This window comes from Borostomias antarcticus (genome assembly GCF_949987555.1).
Source record: "Borostomias antarcticus genome assembly, contig: scaffold_79, whole genome shotgun sequence".
NCBI classification, from domain to species: Eukaryota; Metazoa; Chordata; class Actinopteri; order Stomiiformes; family Stomiidae; genus Borostomias; species Borostomias antarcticus.
This window is the reverse complement of record NW_028175942.1, coordinates 864,479-881,978: the sequence shown is the minus strand read 5'-3', so window position 1 is coordinate 881,978 and position 17,500 is coordinate 864,479. Positions and strand designations below refer to the sequence as shown.

General features: G+C 46.8%; 1 protein-coding gene across 1 annotated transcript in view; it reads left to right on the top strand.

Moving 5' to 3' along the window:
* The window catches only part of LOC311329019 (fibrinogen C domain-containing protein 1-like), a gene marked incomplete at both ends in the record, with an annotated part of 99,318 nt that overhangs the window by 38,087 nt on the left and 43,731 nt on the right, over positions 1-17,500 (top strand). The window contains one exon of the mRNA XM_084462905.1: positions 9,478-9,957. Coding sequence (XP_084319031.1) covers positions 9,478-9,957 — 480 coding nt within the window. The remainder of the gene's footprint in view (positions 1-9,477; positions 9,958-17,500) is intronic.

Below are 17,500 nucleotides of genomic sequence, written 5' to 3'. Positions count from 1 at the left end.
GATACAATATAATGGCTATTTCTCAATAAAGAATCCCTCCAGTGCACAAGCAACTCCCCCAAAGATAATAATGAGAAGCACAAGCTGGCAAGTGGAAAAGTTTCAAGCATATATGCAACTATAGTTGTGTTTGGCTGAGATATGAATGGGACATCGGACACAAAACTAGCAATAGCCGATCAGCTACAGCTGTGTCAAACTCAGCTGCTTAAACAGGTGATGCACCTTTACTTTGTGAAATTTACATTTACTCCAATGACCCCGCCATTTTGGGCTTATAATAGCTTGAGATCAGGACACAAGTGTCTCCCTGACTCCTCCCTGTCTCCCTGACTCCTCCCTGTCTCCCTGACTCCTCCCTGTCTTCCTGACTCCTCCCTGTCTCCCTGACTCGTCCCTGTCTCCCTCACTCCTCCCTGTCTCCCTGACTCCTCCCTGTCTTCCTGACTCCTCCCTGTCTCCCTGACTCCTCCCTGTCTCCCTGACTCCTCCCTGTCTCCCTGACTCCTCCCTGTCTCCCTGACTCCTCCCTGTCTTCCTGACTCCTCCCTGTCTCCCTGACTCGTCCCTGTCTCCCTGACTCCTCCCTGTCTCCCTGACTCCTCCCTGTCTCCCTGACTCCTCCCTGTCTCCCTGACTCCTCCCTGTCTCCCTGACTCCTCCCTGTCTCCCTGACTCGTCCCTGTCTCCCTGACTCCTCCCTGTCTCCCTGACTCCTCCCTGTCTTCCTGACTCCTTCCTGTCTCCCTGACTCCTTCCTGTCTCCCTGACTCCTCCCTGTCTCCCTGACTCCTCCCTGTCTCCCTGACTCCTCCCTGTCTCCCTGACTCCTCCCTGTCTCCCTGACTCCTCCCTGTCTTCCTGACTCCTCCCTGTCTCCCTGACTCCTTCCTGTCTCCCTGACTCCTTCCTGTCTCCCTGACTCCTCCCTGTCTCCCTGACTCCTCCCTGTCTCCCTGACTCCTCCCTGTCTCCCTGACTCCTCCCTGTCTTCCTGACTCCTCCCTGTCTCCCTGACTCGTCCCTGTCTCCCTGACTCCTCCCTGTCTCCCTGACTCCTCCCTGTCTCCCTGACTCCTCCCTGTCTCCCTGACTCCTCCCTGTCTCCCTGACTCCTCCCTGTCTCCCTGACTCGTCCCTGTCTCCCTGACTCCTCCCTGTCTCCCTGACTCCTCCCTGTCTCCCTGACTCCTCCCTGTCTCCCTGACTCCTCCCTGTCTCCCTGACTCCTCCGTGTCTCCCTGACTCCTCCCTGTCTCCCTGACTCCTCCCTGTCTCCCTGACTCCTCCCTGTCTTCCTGACTCCTCCCTGTCTCCCTGACTCGTCCCTGTCTCCCTGACTCCTCCCTGTCTCCCTGACTCCTCCCTGTCTCCCTGACTCCTCCCTGTCTCCCTGACTCCTCCCTGTCTCCCTGACTCCTCCGTGTCTCCCTGACTCCTCCCTGTCTCCCTGACTCCTCCCTGTCTCCCTGACTCCTCCCTGTCTCCCTGACTCCTCCCTGTCTCCCTGACTCGTCCCTGTCTCCCTGACTCCTCCCTGTCTCCCTGACTCCTCCGTGTCTCCCTGACTCCTCCCTGTCTCCCTGACTCCTCCCTGTCTCCCTCACTCCTCCCTGTCTCCCTGACTCGTCCCTGTCTCCCTGACTCCTTCCTGTCTCCCTGACTCCTCCCTGTCTCCCTGACTCCTCCCTGTCTCCCTGACTCCTCCCTGTCTCCCTGACTCCTCCCTGTCTTCCTGACTCCTCCCTGTCTCCCTGACTCGTCCCTGTCTCCCTGACTCCTCCCTGTCTCCCTGACTCCTCCCTGTCTCCCTGACTCCTCCCTGTCTCCCTGACTCCTCCCTGTCTCCCTGACTCCTCCCTGTCTCCCTGACTCCTCCCTGTCTTCCTGACTCCTCCCTGTCTCCCTGACTCCTCCCTGTCTTCCTGACTCCTCCCTGTCTCCCTGACTCGTCCCTGTCTCCCTGACTCCTCCCTGTCTCCCTGACTCGTCCCTGTCTCCTTGACTACCCCGTTTCCCCTGTCTTCACCCTGCCTCCCCCTCTCTCCCCTTGCCTCTCCTTAGTCCCAGCCAGTCTCCACTTGTGGGGGGGGGGGAGAAAGAGAGAGAGAGAGAGAGAGAGAGAGAGAGAGAGAGAGAGGGAGAGAGAGAGATCTGACCCCAGTCACTAATTGAGTTGAGTTAAGTTTACTTTATTAATCCCCAGAAGGGAAATTAAGTGCCACTGTAAAAACAGATACACACAGACAAGACAATATATATAGTGCATCTCGATGCATAAAAAAGTAAATGGACAACACCGTAGAAATAAATAGAATATAAGAGAGCATAACAACCAGAGACCATAAAAGCATTAGCTATCGACAGCAACATTCATTAAAAAGCTTCACTGCAGTTGATACAAAGGACTTTCTCAATCTCTCTGTGGAGAACCTGGGCACACGTTTGTTACTATGGGAGCTTCTTAGCTGGTTGAACACAGGGTACAAAGTGTGATCGACATTGTCAAGGATACACTTTCTGCCCATTCTCTGCTGGGATATGGTTTCCAGTGAGTCAGGTGACAGGCCGATCACTGATCCCGCCTTCTTTATCAGTTTGTTTATCTTGTTCCCTTCAGATGAGCTCAGACTGCTCCCCCAACAGACAACAGAACAAAGAGACTATCTCAATAGCCTCTCCTCTAACAGTAACAGGGGTAACTGCTGCCTTTTTCCTTCTAAAATCAACAATAAGCTCCTTGGTTCTGCTAGTGTTAAGAGTAAAATTGTTGGCATCACACCATTTCACAAAGCCATCAATCTCCATCTGATTAGCTAGATGGTCATCTTTGAAGATATAACCAACGAGTGCAGTATCATCAGAACATTTATGAAGGTGGCAGCCAGGTGCGGGACTCTACCTACAGTCAGAAGTGTACAAGGTAAATAAGAACGGGGATAGGACAGTGCCTTGAGGTGCACCGGTGTTGGAAATGATGGTGCTCGACACTTCCCTCCCAGACCTTACATACTGAGGCCTAGATGTAAGGTAGTCTAAGTCCCAAGCGACACTGGTGCTACAGTATCTAAGTTAAAATCAATACATTTCTTGGCTAAATGTGTGGTAAAATTGTATTAAAGGCACTCGAAAAATCAAAGAATAGAATTCTGGCAGAGGCACTAGCTGACTCTAGGTGGCTATACACTTTGTGAAGCATAAAGAGTAGGGCATCATCCACTCCAACGCCACTCCTGTAAGCGAACAGCGAACTGGAGAGGATCTAAAAGACCAGAGACCAGTTTACCCATCTCTCCAAGCAGAGGGGAGGCAGAAAAGGGTTAGTAGCACGCCGAACCATACAAGCAACACATACAGTATATTAAAACAGAACGTGCCAGTTGCAGGGCAACCAGCATCTGTATACACATCTAAATATACATACAGTGCATATCAGGATATACACCGATGTACTACAGATGATTCACAAGCAGGCTGGAGGCTGCCTTTCTGTGTCTCTAGGTCCTGGCTAGTGATTGTAGGCTAGACTGAATACAAAGCACATTGTGTAGGTGTTGTGGGCAGAGGCCTATAGCCGAATAACCATATGTCCGTTAGGATTTTTTGGAGAGAGCTTGATCAGTAACAGATGTACAGGCCATCCTAATAATATTTTGTGTGAATGATATACTGTACATCCAGGGGAGGAGCTAATGGTTCATTGAAGGGGGCCGGGACCTTGTAGTGGGCCCCTATATGACTGTACGGAGTCTAATTGACGTGGCAAATGCAGACAAATAATGTGTGCTATTTCAATTCAACAAAATGGACAGTGCCATGGATTTATCGGTAAAGAGTGAATAACTGATATTAAACAAAACAACTGCTGATATACAGTAGTGTACTTAAGCACCATGGTCAGCGCCAGGGACTTTACCAATTTAACATGTGATTGTTGGATTCTCATACACAGCCATAGCCCAGTACACAATCAAGCCACACAATCAAGCCACACACAACAAACTAGAAGTGCAAGAAATGTGTGACTGACTATAGCAACACAAATTAAGGAGACACAGCGGTCGACAGATTTTGATAGACAGATTTAAAAAATTATGAATATGAAAGAACTCAATTTACCAATGATGTCCAGATTAACTTCTGAGCTTCTAGCAATCCCGATTCCAGCAATCCATTGCCCATTTTTTTTAAACAAAAAAAAACAAAAACATCCAAAGTCCAACAGACTTCAACTGGCCTATTCCCGAACAGGCCAAACAAACTTTATACAGGCCTACAATAAATGTGTCCTCAAAGCAGTTGCATCCTCCTCTCCTTCACTCTCGCAAACCTTTCGGCCACCTTATTCTTGTCGATGGCAGCATCCTTCTCTGTGGAGAGTAATGCGAGGTGTGAGAATCTAGCCTCCTTCATGCTTGCATGGATATAACTTTTGATCACCTTCAGGCGGCTGAAGCTGCGTTTTGCATTGGCTCTGGTAACAGGGAGTGTTCCATAAAGACGGAAATGCCCATCTTGACTCTTTTTTTTTTTGGAATAGTACAATTTTTATTTTTTTATTTATATTACCACTAAGGTGGTACTAAGACAGGCGGAATCGACAATATAAACAGGTGAACGGGGCCCTGTGGTTGGGACACTTGGCCGTCATGAACCCCCTTGTCAATGGTGGGCCCCAGTGAATAGTGGGCGCGGGCGGCCGCCCCACCCCGCCCCCACCCTGCCTCCGCTACTGTGTACATCACTTGCAAGTACACAATCTCTTCTATGTAATGATATTTAAGCCTCTTCTGATGTTAAAGTAAGAAGACAATGAGATTACAAAACAGTAACCCACACCTGTAACTGTAAATGTGACATATGGATAAAAGCATAAGCTAAATGAGTGTAATGTAATGTATATGGTTATTCATCTATAGGCTTTGTAGGCTGGTGTGATCAGTATAACTGGCAAACATATGTCACAATGGAGTATGCATCACCTGGATACCCCCAATTCACATAAATTATACCATGATCACATGATGCGCGCAACTGTGGTAGACATCTCGTGTATGTATGAGTCTGAAAGTGAAATTATCTTGGTTTTATCAAACATAAGGTTCATACTCTACCAATCCCAGTGGATACAGGGTTAGGGTTGGTACAGGTATAAGACATTTATATATATATATAATCAACAATAAGCTCCTTGGTTTTGCTAGTGTTAAGAGTAAGAGCTTCTTTTTTTTTTTTACGTTTATTTCACCAGGGGAGCCCAATGAGAAAAGGGTTTCATTTTCAGCAGTGCCTTGAAATCAATATTGAAAGCAATAAATGAAAAACTCAACTCAGCTGCAGCTACTGTAGTAGGCCTGTTTCATTCATGTTAATAATACAGTAGGCCTTATAAAAAACAAAATAGGGCTGTCAAACGATAAAAAAAAGAATCAAATTAATTACATGATCTGTAATTAATTAATCTAATATCTCCCCAATCTAATCCAATACGGCCGTGGATTTTTGAAACTATTGTGCCTCTTGATGACGGCTTATAGCTGCATTGGAAGAGATCATTTGCAGTGCTTCCATTAAGCCCTTGTCTTCTACCATATCAATCGGCCTGCAGTCCATTCTGTAGCAATTCGTTTGTGACTGAGTTTGTCAGTTTGTCTGAGGTAGATCTAGTCTACTCATTCAGTGCTCCCTGCTGTCTGTAGCCTACGGGATTCGCTGGGCTAAAATTAACTCATTAATACAATTTAAAAAAGTGTTGATTTAATTAACGTGTTAAAATAGATATAGTTAACGCGTTACATTGACAGCCCTAAAACATACATATTAACACATTTACATAAACATACAATATATTTATGTGTATTTACACCTGTGATATATGGGTTAGGGTTAGGGATATATTTTATGTCAACTCGGCTACAGTAAAAATTAGGGCTTGCCCTGAGTTGTATCTCTGAGTACTAAATAAAGGCTATGAATGAATTTATATATATATATATATATATATATATATATATACAATATATATATAATAGAAGATCAAAGGCCCTCGTCTGGAGCCAGGCCCGCTTGCGAGCGCCTGGCGGGCGGGCTTACCACGGAGCCCGGCCGGGTCCAGTCCGAAAAAGCGACGTGGAGACACCATCTCATCGTCCATTCTGTGGACCCACCACCCGCGGGAGGAACTGTCGGGTTCGGGTGCGCTGCTGCCAACTAGGTGGCAGTGAAGGCGGAGGGCACCGACGTTCCGGAAAGAGAGCTGACGCTAACGTCACCAAATTGCCCAGAGTGCCAGCGTTTGCGTTTAGAGGCGGTCCAGTTGGGTCTTAACGCAACCGCATTATATCACACCAAACTTGCACAGCGCCAATGTTTTCAATTCATTTAAATATTCACACCCACTGTGGCGCCAGCGTCTTCTTTGCGTGCCACAAAATTGCCAAACCCAGTAGAGGTGAGCAATATTGAATTTACGATGGATGAAACTAGAAAATTCCCCAGCACTAGGGCATAACACAACTTAGCACCCGCATGGAAATAGGAACCAATGTCTCTTAGACTCTATGTGAGGTAGCTGTGTGTTTCCTGCTGGCACAGCCAGAGCTCCATAAATCCTTTTCATATTAACTCCATGAGTAGAGGGCCTCCATGAATATTTAGTGTTCAGTAGGAGATGGCTTTCAGCAGGCTGTCATCACCACAGCAGATGAAGACGTTTTAAGGTTGTGTTGCGGCCTCCCTGCTGAAAGGTTGTTACATACAGTATACAAAAGGCACACACACACACACACACACACACACACACACACACACACACACACACACACACACACACACACACACACACACACACACAAACAAACACACACACACACACACACACATTTTAATCATTTATTTATGTCCACATAATAAACAATGCATACAGGGACACAAATACTAAAGGCACAGCTTAGTACACTCACAATTAACATGGACAATGACTTTCACATAAAAAACTCAAAACAACACAAAACACATCACTCGTGGGTACAGGTAGCAACGTCTCCGCCATATATGGCGGCTGCCAATAATTGCAGAGGCAGAGCAGTACTTGGCGAGCCTTTTAGCTTCTTTCTTGGACGACTGACAACCAACCTATGAACATGTCCAAGGCTGCCAAATGTAAAAACAAGTAGTACACCTATAGCCTAGCTCTGAGATGGTATTTACGAGAGGTTGGTATTTCAAGACCTTAGTCATAAAGGCTTCCTCGAGGCTTGTATCAAAGCTGCATGCTATCTCTAATACAGACACTTCTCTGGACTCCTCATTAACCACAACAACATCTGGTGTGAGAGCAGACAACTGTGAAAAGGCATATTGGTCATTCCAGAGATGGAACATAGATGCATTGATGCAGGCATGTGTGTACATTTTCACTGATGCTGGGGAGTGGTGTGATATGTCCCTAACTATTAGGTTCACTATTCTATCTTGATGTGCTATGTACACACACACACACACACACACACACACACACACACACACACACACACACACACACACACACATTGATTGACATGCAGAGTGAGTTGTTGCTTGCAGTGCTTGCATTTTGAACAAGAGGAGAGAGCAAGAGAGAAAGAGAGAGAGAGATGACTATGGGATGCCCTAAATTCGACATCTGCAGGCAGCATTTGATTATACCCGCCAGCTTGTACCCCCAGTCCTTTTCCTGACCAACCTCTTCTTCTGCAGCCTCCATTTCCCCAGCCTCCATTTCCTCAGCCTCAATGCTGCAGCCTCCACTGGTCCAGCCTTCTCTCCTGCAGTCGTCCGTGCTGCCGGCCCCCTCCACCCCCCCCCCCCAGCTCCGCCACTGGGGGCTGTTGTTCCTCTGCTGCTCTGCACAGTGTGTGTCTGTCTGCAAGCGGGAGGAAGAGAGAGGCTCTGTGTTCCCATCAAACACAAGAGCTCTTTACAGAACATAGATTAAGGGGCGGCTGTAGCTCAGTTGGTAGAGCGGGTCATTCAATGATCGAAGGGTCGGTGGTTCGAATCCCAGCTCCGACTGTCCACATGTCGAAGTGTCCTTGAGCAAGTCACCTAACCCCAAATTGCTCCCAATGAGCAGGTTAGCACCTTGCATGGCAGCTATCGTGAATGTGTGTGTGAATGGGTGAATGAGAGGCCATTGTAAAGCGCTTTGAGTGCCGCTAAGGTGGAAAAGCACTATATAAGTGCAGTCCATTTACCATTTAAGACGAGCAAGAGATTTCACATGTCTATTACAAACACACACGAACACCACCCACCCACACACACACACACACATACACACACACACACACAGACACTTCCTACTCACGCCTGTCCAGTGACTATGAATGCCCAAAGCCGATAGAAGCTTCCTGGAAAACAACATTTTAACTTGTGGAGAGCGCTCAGTCGTAAACTCGATCATGAAGCCCACCGTTAGCTGTCCATTAGTATGGTTCACTGTGCCTGTAGAGGACATTTGCATATTAATTAGCCTGCACACACACACACACACACTCACACACAAACACACACACACATGCACATACAGTACACAAATGCCAACACGCATATCCCAGCAGAAATTGATGATAAAATGGACTTAATGCTCTCTCTCTCTCTCACTCACACACACACACACACACACACACACACACACACACACACACACACACACACACACACACACACACACCACTCATGCACTTTTCCATGGAGAGCATCATCCGAGGGAAGTAAGAGCAATCAAGCCTGATTCATGTGGAGTTGGATATGGGGGACATTCAAGTCGTTAATCATGCAAAGGTAGTCATGCTGCTCACTATCTCTATCTTACCCTTTCCTTCCCTCTCACCGCCTCCACTCTCTCTCTCTCTCTCTCTCTCTCTCTCTCTCTCTCTCTCTCTCTCTCTCCCCCCCCAGATGGTTATGCATACCTGACAACGAAGGGTTTAATAGAAACTTAGTAGATGATTAGACACACCATGCAATTATCATCTCTCTCTTTCTCTCTCTCTCTCTCTCTCTCTCTCTCTCTGGGAGACTCATTATGTTCGCTGTAAGGACCAGGAGAACCAGCATAGTCCCAGGATGCTGGAGAACGGTGCAGCTCTGCTGTGTTCTGGCCCCTCAGCCTTGCAGAATAACAACAGAATAACAATTTACAAGATGATAGTCTTGTTTCATTGTGGCTCATTTGTAAGTCCTCTGTGCACTCGCGTGCCCTCGGTGCACCGTCCACCTTGTGGAGTTCCTCGTGTGTAAAAATATAATTGGCAAATAAACCCGATTCTGATTCAGACTCTCAGCCGTTCCACTCCATGGTAGATTTGTGCATTGTTTGAAATGTCTTTAACTCTCCATCGCCCCCTCTCTTCCCCCTCCCTCCCTCCCTCCCTCCCTCCCTCCCTCCCTCCCTCCCTCCCTCCCTCCCTCCCTCCCTCCCTCGTCCCCCTCCAGAGGATGAGTTGCAGCTACCTCCTGTGCACCATCCTTCTCTTTGTGGCCGTGCTCCTCGCCGTCACCGTGACCGGCACCATCCTCTTCATGAACCACTACCAGGCCCCGCCCATGTCCGACGGCCCGCCGCACGTGTCCACCAACCAGGACGAGGCCAACGCCCTGGTCCGGGTGGAGCGGGTGGACGGCTCGCGCATCAACATCTTCATCGACCCCAACTGCCCCGACTACAACAGCAACTTCCTGCGCCTGGAGGGCGTGCAGACCTCTCTGCTCCACTCGCTCACCGATCACGACTCCGACCTGAAGTCCGTCAAGGGTCAGGACCGCGCCCTGTTGGTCAACCTGGCGGAGGAGGTGGCCAAGCTGTCGGCGCACGTCGGCCAGCTGAAGATGGACTACGAGTCCCTGCGGAGGGGGCAGGGCAGCCTGGGACAGGACCTGAACACGCTGCAGACCGAGCAGGGCAGGCTTATACAGGTGAGACACACACACACACACACACACACACACACACAGAAGACATGACAATCACATCACATTCACGTAAAAAAGCTGTGTTTGTAGATAAAGAATCATAAGACTGATTATAGGGGGGTAAGTAGTGTCGAGTAGTGTGTGTATGTGTGTGTGTGTGTGTGTGTGTGTATGTGTGTGCGTGCGTGCGTGTGTGCGTGCGTGCGTGCGTGTGTGCGTGCGTGCGTGCGCAACGGCTTGTGTGAATACTCGATTGTGATTGGCCAAGACGCATTCGAGAGGCATACATCATTTCTCCACAACGCCCGGTATATACGCCCGGCATCAAACGTTCATCAAATGTTCTAAATCAATGCGCAGTTCAAGATACAACTGAACCAAACAAGATTTGGATATCAAGGGCGAATGGAAAATAGCACCACAAACTACGCTATTAGCTGCATTCCGGTACCGCAACAGGAGCCTTCTGTTCCGGCCGCTCCTCTGCTATGGCTACGGTTTCTGGATCTCTGCGCGATAGCGAAGTTGTGAAAAGAATAAATACCACATACGAGCAAATATAACCTGCTCCGCTATAATGAAACTGTTAAAAGTAAGATGCCTGGATAAATAAATACTGGGTCTAGACGAGTGATAACGTCATAACGTTAGATTTGGGTGGAGAGGGACTATAAAAGTTACTGGTTGCTATAGAAATTGTATAACTCTAACCATGAATTATCAACTTTTCAAAGCTAATATGAGCAATCGATGTATTTTGTTCTCAGAATTATGTTTTCTGTTGAAAGGCCGTTGTATAAGCGGGATAATGAACTCGAGGCGGGTCTTTGTGCTGTTTCAATGACCTTCGCGGAGGTAAATTTCCCTCGGCTACCCCTCGGGCAATTCACTACCTCCGCATCGGTCATTGAAACAGCACAAAGACCCGCCCCTCGTTCATTATCCCTTACATATTGGAGCGGCTTCTGGTAATTAAATGCAGTAAATGAAGCCTAAAGACAGTCAAATGTGAGGGCATACTGTATATTCTCACTCTGTTAATAATCCGCCAGCAGAGCTCCAGCTGAGAACTCCCCCTCTGCTGCTATTCAGAACGATCCGGCATTCCTGGCTTTGAGCTACACCGCCAAACACATCTCTTTATCTGGTATTCGGTCGCTCTTTCTATCTCTCTCGCTCACTCTCTCAGGCTCAATACGATTGATTCCTGTTGTCATGCCTGCCGAGGCACAGAGGTAGTGAGAAAGATGCCGAACCGAAAGATAGAGAGAGAGAGAGAACAAGAGAGAACAGATAGAGAGAGTAGAGAGAGAGAGAGAACAAGAGAGAACAGATAGAGAGAGAGAACAAGAGAGAACAGATAGAGAGAGTAGAGAGAGAGAACAAGAGAGAACAGATAGAGAGAGTAGAGAGAGAGAGAGAACAAGAGAGAACAGATAGAGAGAGAGAGAACAAGAGAGAACAGATAGAGAGAGTAGAGAGAGAGAACAAGAGAGAACAGATGGAGAGAGTAGAGAGAGAGAGAACAAGAGAGAACAGATAGAGAGAGAGAACAAGAGAGAACAGATGGAGAGAGTAGAGAGAGAGAACAAGAGAGAACAGATGGAGAGAGTAGAGAGAGAGAGAACAAGAGAGAACAGATAGAGAGAGAGAACAAGAGAGAACAGATGGAGAGAGTAGAGAGAGAGAGAGAACAAGAGAGAACAGATAGAGAGAGTAGAGAGAGAGAGAACAAGAGAGAACAGATGGAGAGAGTAGAGAGAGAGAGAACAAGAGAGAACAGATAGAGAGAGAGAACAAGAGAGAACAGATGGAGAGAGAGAGAGAGAGAGAGAACAAGAGAGAACAGATAGAGAGAGTAGAGAGAGAGAGAACAAGAGAGAACAGATAGAGAGAGAGAGAGAACAGAGAGAGAGAGAGAGAGAGAGAGAGAGAGAGAGAGAGAGAGAGAACAGATAGAGAGAGTACAAGAGGAACCCGGCAGCGGCCCAGCTGGAGACAGTGCTAGTTAGGAGATAATAGCAGGTTATGGAAAGAGGAGGGTGCATCTGCTCCAACAGTCACACTATGGAGAGAAAGAGACAGGGTTTTGCGGACATGGGCGGTGGGTTTCGAACGCTCAACGCTGCTACCGTAAGTGCATGTGTGGGCAGAACCGCTTTACAAAACAAACATTGAGGAGTTTATTTGTAATTTTTTAGAAAAACATCAAACATGTTTATTTGCAGTGCCAAGCTTTCAAAACCCACCACCTGTTTTCACGAAACCCTCATGCAACTGTTTACCTTTGAAGTTGATCTGTGACACTTATTCTACAAGCTTTGCTTTGCTGATCTGGCCAAGAGACTTCATTAAGGACTTTTCCCTATGGTGGGATAAGGAACTGCTGGGAGATACAACTTTAATATCTGTGGGTCATGCAGACACAGCCACAAACACAAACAGACACACAGGCCTCCATAGAGCCTGCCCAGGGTTTAGTCTCATTCATAGTCACACCTACATAGTCTGTCACTTTGAGCTCCAAGACAACATGAGCGAGTGTCATTGACTTCCTTTTTAGTACCATGCCGGAACACATTGCGTCGTTGACTACAGTGGTCACACTGTGCATGACATTCTCACATTGCATGACAAAAGAGGCGTTTGTTCTTACCAGCCAGTCTTGATTAGATAGGCTCGTAAGCCAGCAGCAATACTGCTTGCACTCACACAGAACCCTCACACACATGCACACACACACACACAGACACACACACACACACACACACACAGACAGACACCCACGCACACACACACACACACACACACTGTGTGGTACAACTTACCATAGCCACAGTCACATTAAGACACAAACTCTCAAATCTCTCTCTCTCTCTCTCTCTCTCTCTCTCTCTCTCTCTCTCTCTCTCTCTCCGTCAGCCTCCTCAGACACACCTATAGGCTCCAGTGACCAGAAGGCTGGTTGGCTCATCTCTGGGACAGCCAACTACCTATTGTTGTTGTCCTAGCATTGGAGAGAGAGAGGAGAGAGAAAAAAATAAAAATAAAAGAGAGAGAATGAGAGAATGTCAAGGGTCTAAGTAAAGGTGGCGGTGGTATAACCTCCACACATGATTGATTTCCTCTCGGAGGTGAGGCAAGGGGAGGCTGGCTGTGTGTGTGTGTGTGTGTGTGTGTGTGTGTGTGTGTGTGTGTCATTTGATGAAAATCCTCAAACAGAAAGTAGTCAGTGTTTGTTTGTGCTCGTGTGTATGTGTGTGTGTGTGTGTGTGTGTGTGTGTGTGTATGTGTGTGTGTGTGTGTGTGTGTGTGTGTGTGTGTATGTGTGTGCATGCTGTTGTGCAGATACGAAGCTCAACACCTCTGTATGACGGTCTGATCTATTGGCTGCCTCTGGCCAGCTTTGTGATTTATGTGGACACAGGGCTGACTGTGCCACCGTTAGTAATGGTCCAAATGCAGCAGTGCACTCAGCAGAATGGTTCCACCCAGCAACACCGGGCAGACACAAGGCCTCAGAGGGGGACACAATGGGAAAATCTCATTGGATAGGGATATGATCCTATCAAGCTGAATTCCCCTGCGACAGATATTAATTTATCTCATTGTTTCTCACTCTTTTTCTCTCACTCGCTCTCTCTCAGTTTCAATTTCAATTCAAAGTCTCTCTCTCCTTCTGTCTGTCTCTCTCTCTCTGTCTCTCTCTCTCTCTTTCTCTCTGTCTCTCTCTCTCTCTCTCTCTCTCTCCAGCTTCGTACCTGCCCTCCCTCTCTTTCTCTCTCTATCTCTCTCTTTCTCTTTCTCTCTCTCTCTTTCTCTCTCTCTCTCTCTCTCTCTCCAGCTTCGTACCTGCCCTCCCTCTCTTTCTCTCTCTATCTCTCTCTTTCTCTTTCTCTCTCTCTCTTTCTCTCTCTCTCTCTCTCTCTCTCCAGCTTCGTACCTGCCCTCCTTCTCTTTCTCCCTCTGCCTCTCTAGCTCACATCAAGCTAGAAGTCAGTCTCTAAATGCTGCACTCCACTTTGGGCATTACAGCAGCGAGAATGTACAGATAAGATCAGAGTAAAAGAATATACACGTCACGTATGTGTGTGTGCGTGTGTGTGTGTGTGTAAATTTGTATCTGTTTGTGTAGTAGAAAACAAGATGGTATATGGACTTTGAATACAATATATAGCCTACGTGAAAGGGATGGGATGTGTTGAGAGCAGATTCAATTGTACAGTTTAGTTAAATGCATGAGTAGGCTACTTGTGGATCTTGATAGGCCCTATATCTATATTATGTAGGACCATATGATATATTTTAGCTATGGATATTTACATGTTTATTTACAGAATGTAGATGTGTCCATTCTGACGACTATGGAATATAAGGTGCTGCTGTGTTGAGTCTGATTATAGCGACTGAGTTTAGTGCTTATTTATGAATTCACTGTCATTTGCAGTGTTTGTGTAGAGCTTTTATTTATTTTAGGACACCACGATGCCTTGTAGAATCATGACTATAAATGTGAAACGTAATTGGAAATGATACAAATATCCTCGTATTTATGATTATGATTATTATTTCAAGCCTAGGATGTCTGTAGAATTGATGTGAATGCAGTCACCTCGGATTTCTCATAAATTCAGCCCTTGCGAACATGGGCGCACTCCAATCTGGCCGACCTACGACTGCATTTCCGCGTTCTTAAATCCTGTTCTTGGATAATAACAAATCCGAGATAAGAAACCATTCAGGAATGCCAGAATTGTCCCGGGAACTTCATAATTGGAGTTAAGAAATGTCTTCTTAACTTCTTCTTAACTGCGTTCAGGAATGAGGACCATGCTGTTCTGGCTGCCATAGACTGGTAGAACATCCGCAGTAGCCTGCTACACACATCAAAGGACCTGAGCCTCCTTAGGAAATAGTACAGTGTACACTAAATATCCATCACTACTGCCACCATTGTAATCCTCAACCACACACACACACACGCACACACACACACACACAAACATAAACATAAACATAAACACACAAGCTCAATCCCATTATGGCCTATAGTGTTACAGTATGTAAATGCTGGAGGAGTTGTTGTAATGAGAGCTAATTGCATTGTGATTCTAATGGGCTTGTCAATCTGGGCTTAATGATTAGTTTTCAGACAGACAGCGTTCCCTTCATCTCTCTCTCCCTTCAAGTCTTTCTCTCTCTCCTTTCATCTCTCTCTTTATCTCTGTCTTTCTCTTTCCGTTCATCTCTTTCACTTCATCTCTCTTTCTGTCTTTCTCTCTCCATCGCTGTTTGCCTTCATCCCTCTCTCCCCCTTCATCTCTCTATTTCTCTCCCTTCATCTCTTTCCCTTCATCTCTCTCACACACTTCATCTCTCTCACACACTTCATCTCTCTCACACAATCTCTCTCTGTTTTTCTCTCTCCCTTTGTCTCTCTCTCACTTCTTCTCTCTCTCTCTTTCTCTATCTCCTCCGTCATCTCTCTCTCTCCCTTCACCTCTCTCTTTCTCTCTGTCTCTCTCAGGTGGAACTGTCCCACAAGGCCTCAGAGGGGGACATTCTGGTCAATTCTGATTGAATAGGGATATGGTCTAATCAGGCTGAATTCTCCTGTGAAAGACATTGATTGTCTCTCCGTCTCTCTCCCTGCCCCATCCTTCTCTAGCCCTGTAAATTATCTCTCACATGATGACTCACCCAATCCACGCTCTCTCATGCACATGGTTGATGTGTTTGTGTGTGTGTTTGTGTGTGTGTGTGTGTGTTTGTGTGTGCGTGTGTAGCCCCTGTATCTGTGTAATGTGATTTCTGTTGTGCCTCAGTGTCCCTGTGGGATGTGCATGTGTGTGCGTGTGTGTGCATGTGTGTGTGTGTGTTATTGAGGCCAGAGAAGGCCGCAAGGGCTCTCTCTAGTGCAGTTAACACACCTGGATATAGCACTTCCGGACACAAGACAGGACCCTTGAGCCCCTTATCTGCGCTGCAGGGAATGTTTTGGTGTGTGGGTGTGTTTGTGTATCAGTACTTGCATGTGGGCATGTGTGTGTGTGTGTGTGTGTGTGAGAGAGAGAGAGAGAGAGAGAGAGAGAGAGTTTTGGGATTATACTGTACAGTATGTTTGCAACACAGACCTGTGTAGGCGTTGGACCAGTAGGACAGTAACAGGCTGACCCAGCTTTTCCAGTGAAATGATCAGCTACAGTACATGACAGGCAGACAGTTTATTCTGTTCCCACACACATACGCACGCACACACACACGCACACACACACACACACACACACACGCACACACACACGCACACAGACAGAACCAATTGCCATGCTGCACTGGGAAATATACTGAGCTAGATTATTACTAGGGCTGTCAAAATATTTAAAAAATTAATCAAATTAATTACATGATCTGTAATTAACTAATCACAATTAAAGGCAAATTGATCCTACATCCAGTTTTTGCTGGCAAAGCCCCCAAATGAAGATATTTCACTAGACCAACCAATAACCAATAACGTTGCTTGATTTCTTAAGACCACGCCTCTGATGTCCCACAAACAAAGCTTGTACCGCGTTGTGTTCATAGATTAGACATTAGTTTGAAGAAAATGGTTCTTAAAACATACAGAAAACTGCCGTGCAGGCTGCTGTACCATAATGTTCTAAGAAATGGAAGGAAAAGCCAATGTACTACTACTTGCCAGAACTCACAAGTGCATCTCCTTTCTAAAACAAGTGACTAAGAGCATAATCTAGTGTTAAAGTGCAAGAGTAGCAAAATATAAATACCATAATCTTAAGAGGAAGTATCAAGGTAGCACTTCTTGAAGAGGTGAGTTTCGAGCCTGTGGCGAAAGATGGGCAGCGACTCTGCTGTCCTGACATCAGTGGGCAGTTCATTCCACCACTGCGGGGCCAGGACAGAGAAGAGCTGTGACCATGTCGATCGACCGCAGGGGTCTTGGAGTGACGGGGCAACCAATCGCCCAGGGCTAGCAGAGCGTAGTGTGGAGGTTAGCTGAGCAGGAGAGTGCAGTGAGCCTTTTCTACCATCAATGGCATTGTTGGTCTAGGAGTAGATTCAGTCAGTAGCTCTAAACCTCTCCTGTTCCTCCTGGGCTAAACCTGTATATTAGAACACCGGCTTGCTTTTGCATACATAAATACATCATTTACAAAATGGCATACGTCTAGACTTGGCGCTGATCTCTGGGTCGACCTGGGTCTCTGGTCCAAACACCCGCTCCAGCTCTCCGTGCTGGCTAGCGTCCTGGCCAGCCCAGTTGTGTGCTGTCCTCAGCCTCAGCACGAGTCTCTTCAATTTTACATTAAATTATATTATATTACATTAACGTCATTTAGCAGACGCTTTTATCCAAAGCGACTGACAATAATTGCAGTTAACGTAGGAAGAGCCAATGTACTGCTACTTGCCCGAACTTACAAGTGCATCTTCTTTCTAAAACAAGTGACTAAGAGCATAATGAAGTGCTAAAGGCAAAGTGCAAGAATAGCAATCTAAAATGCAACAGGTGCTTAAGAGGGAG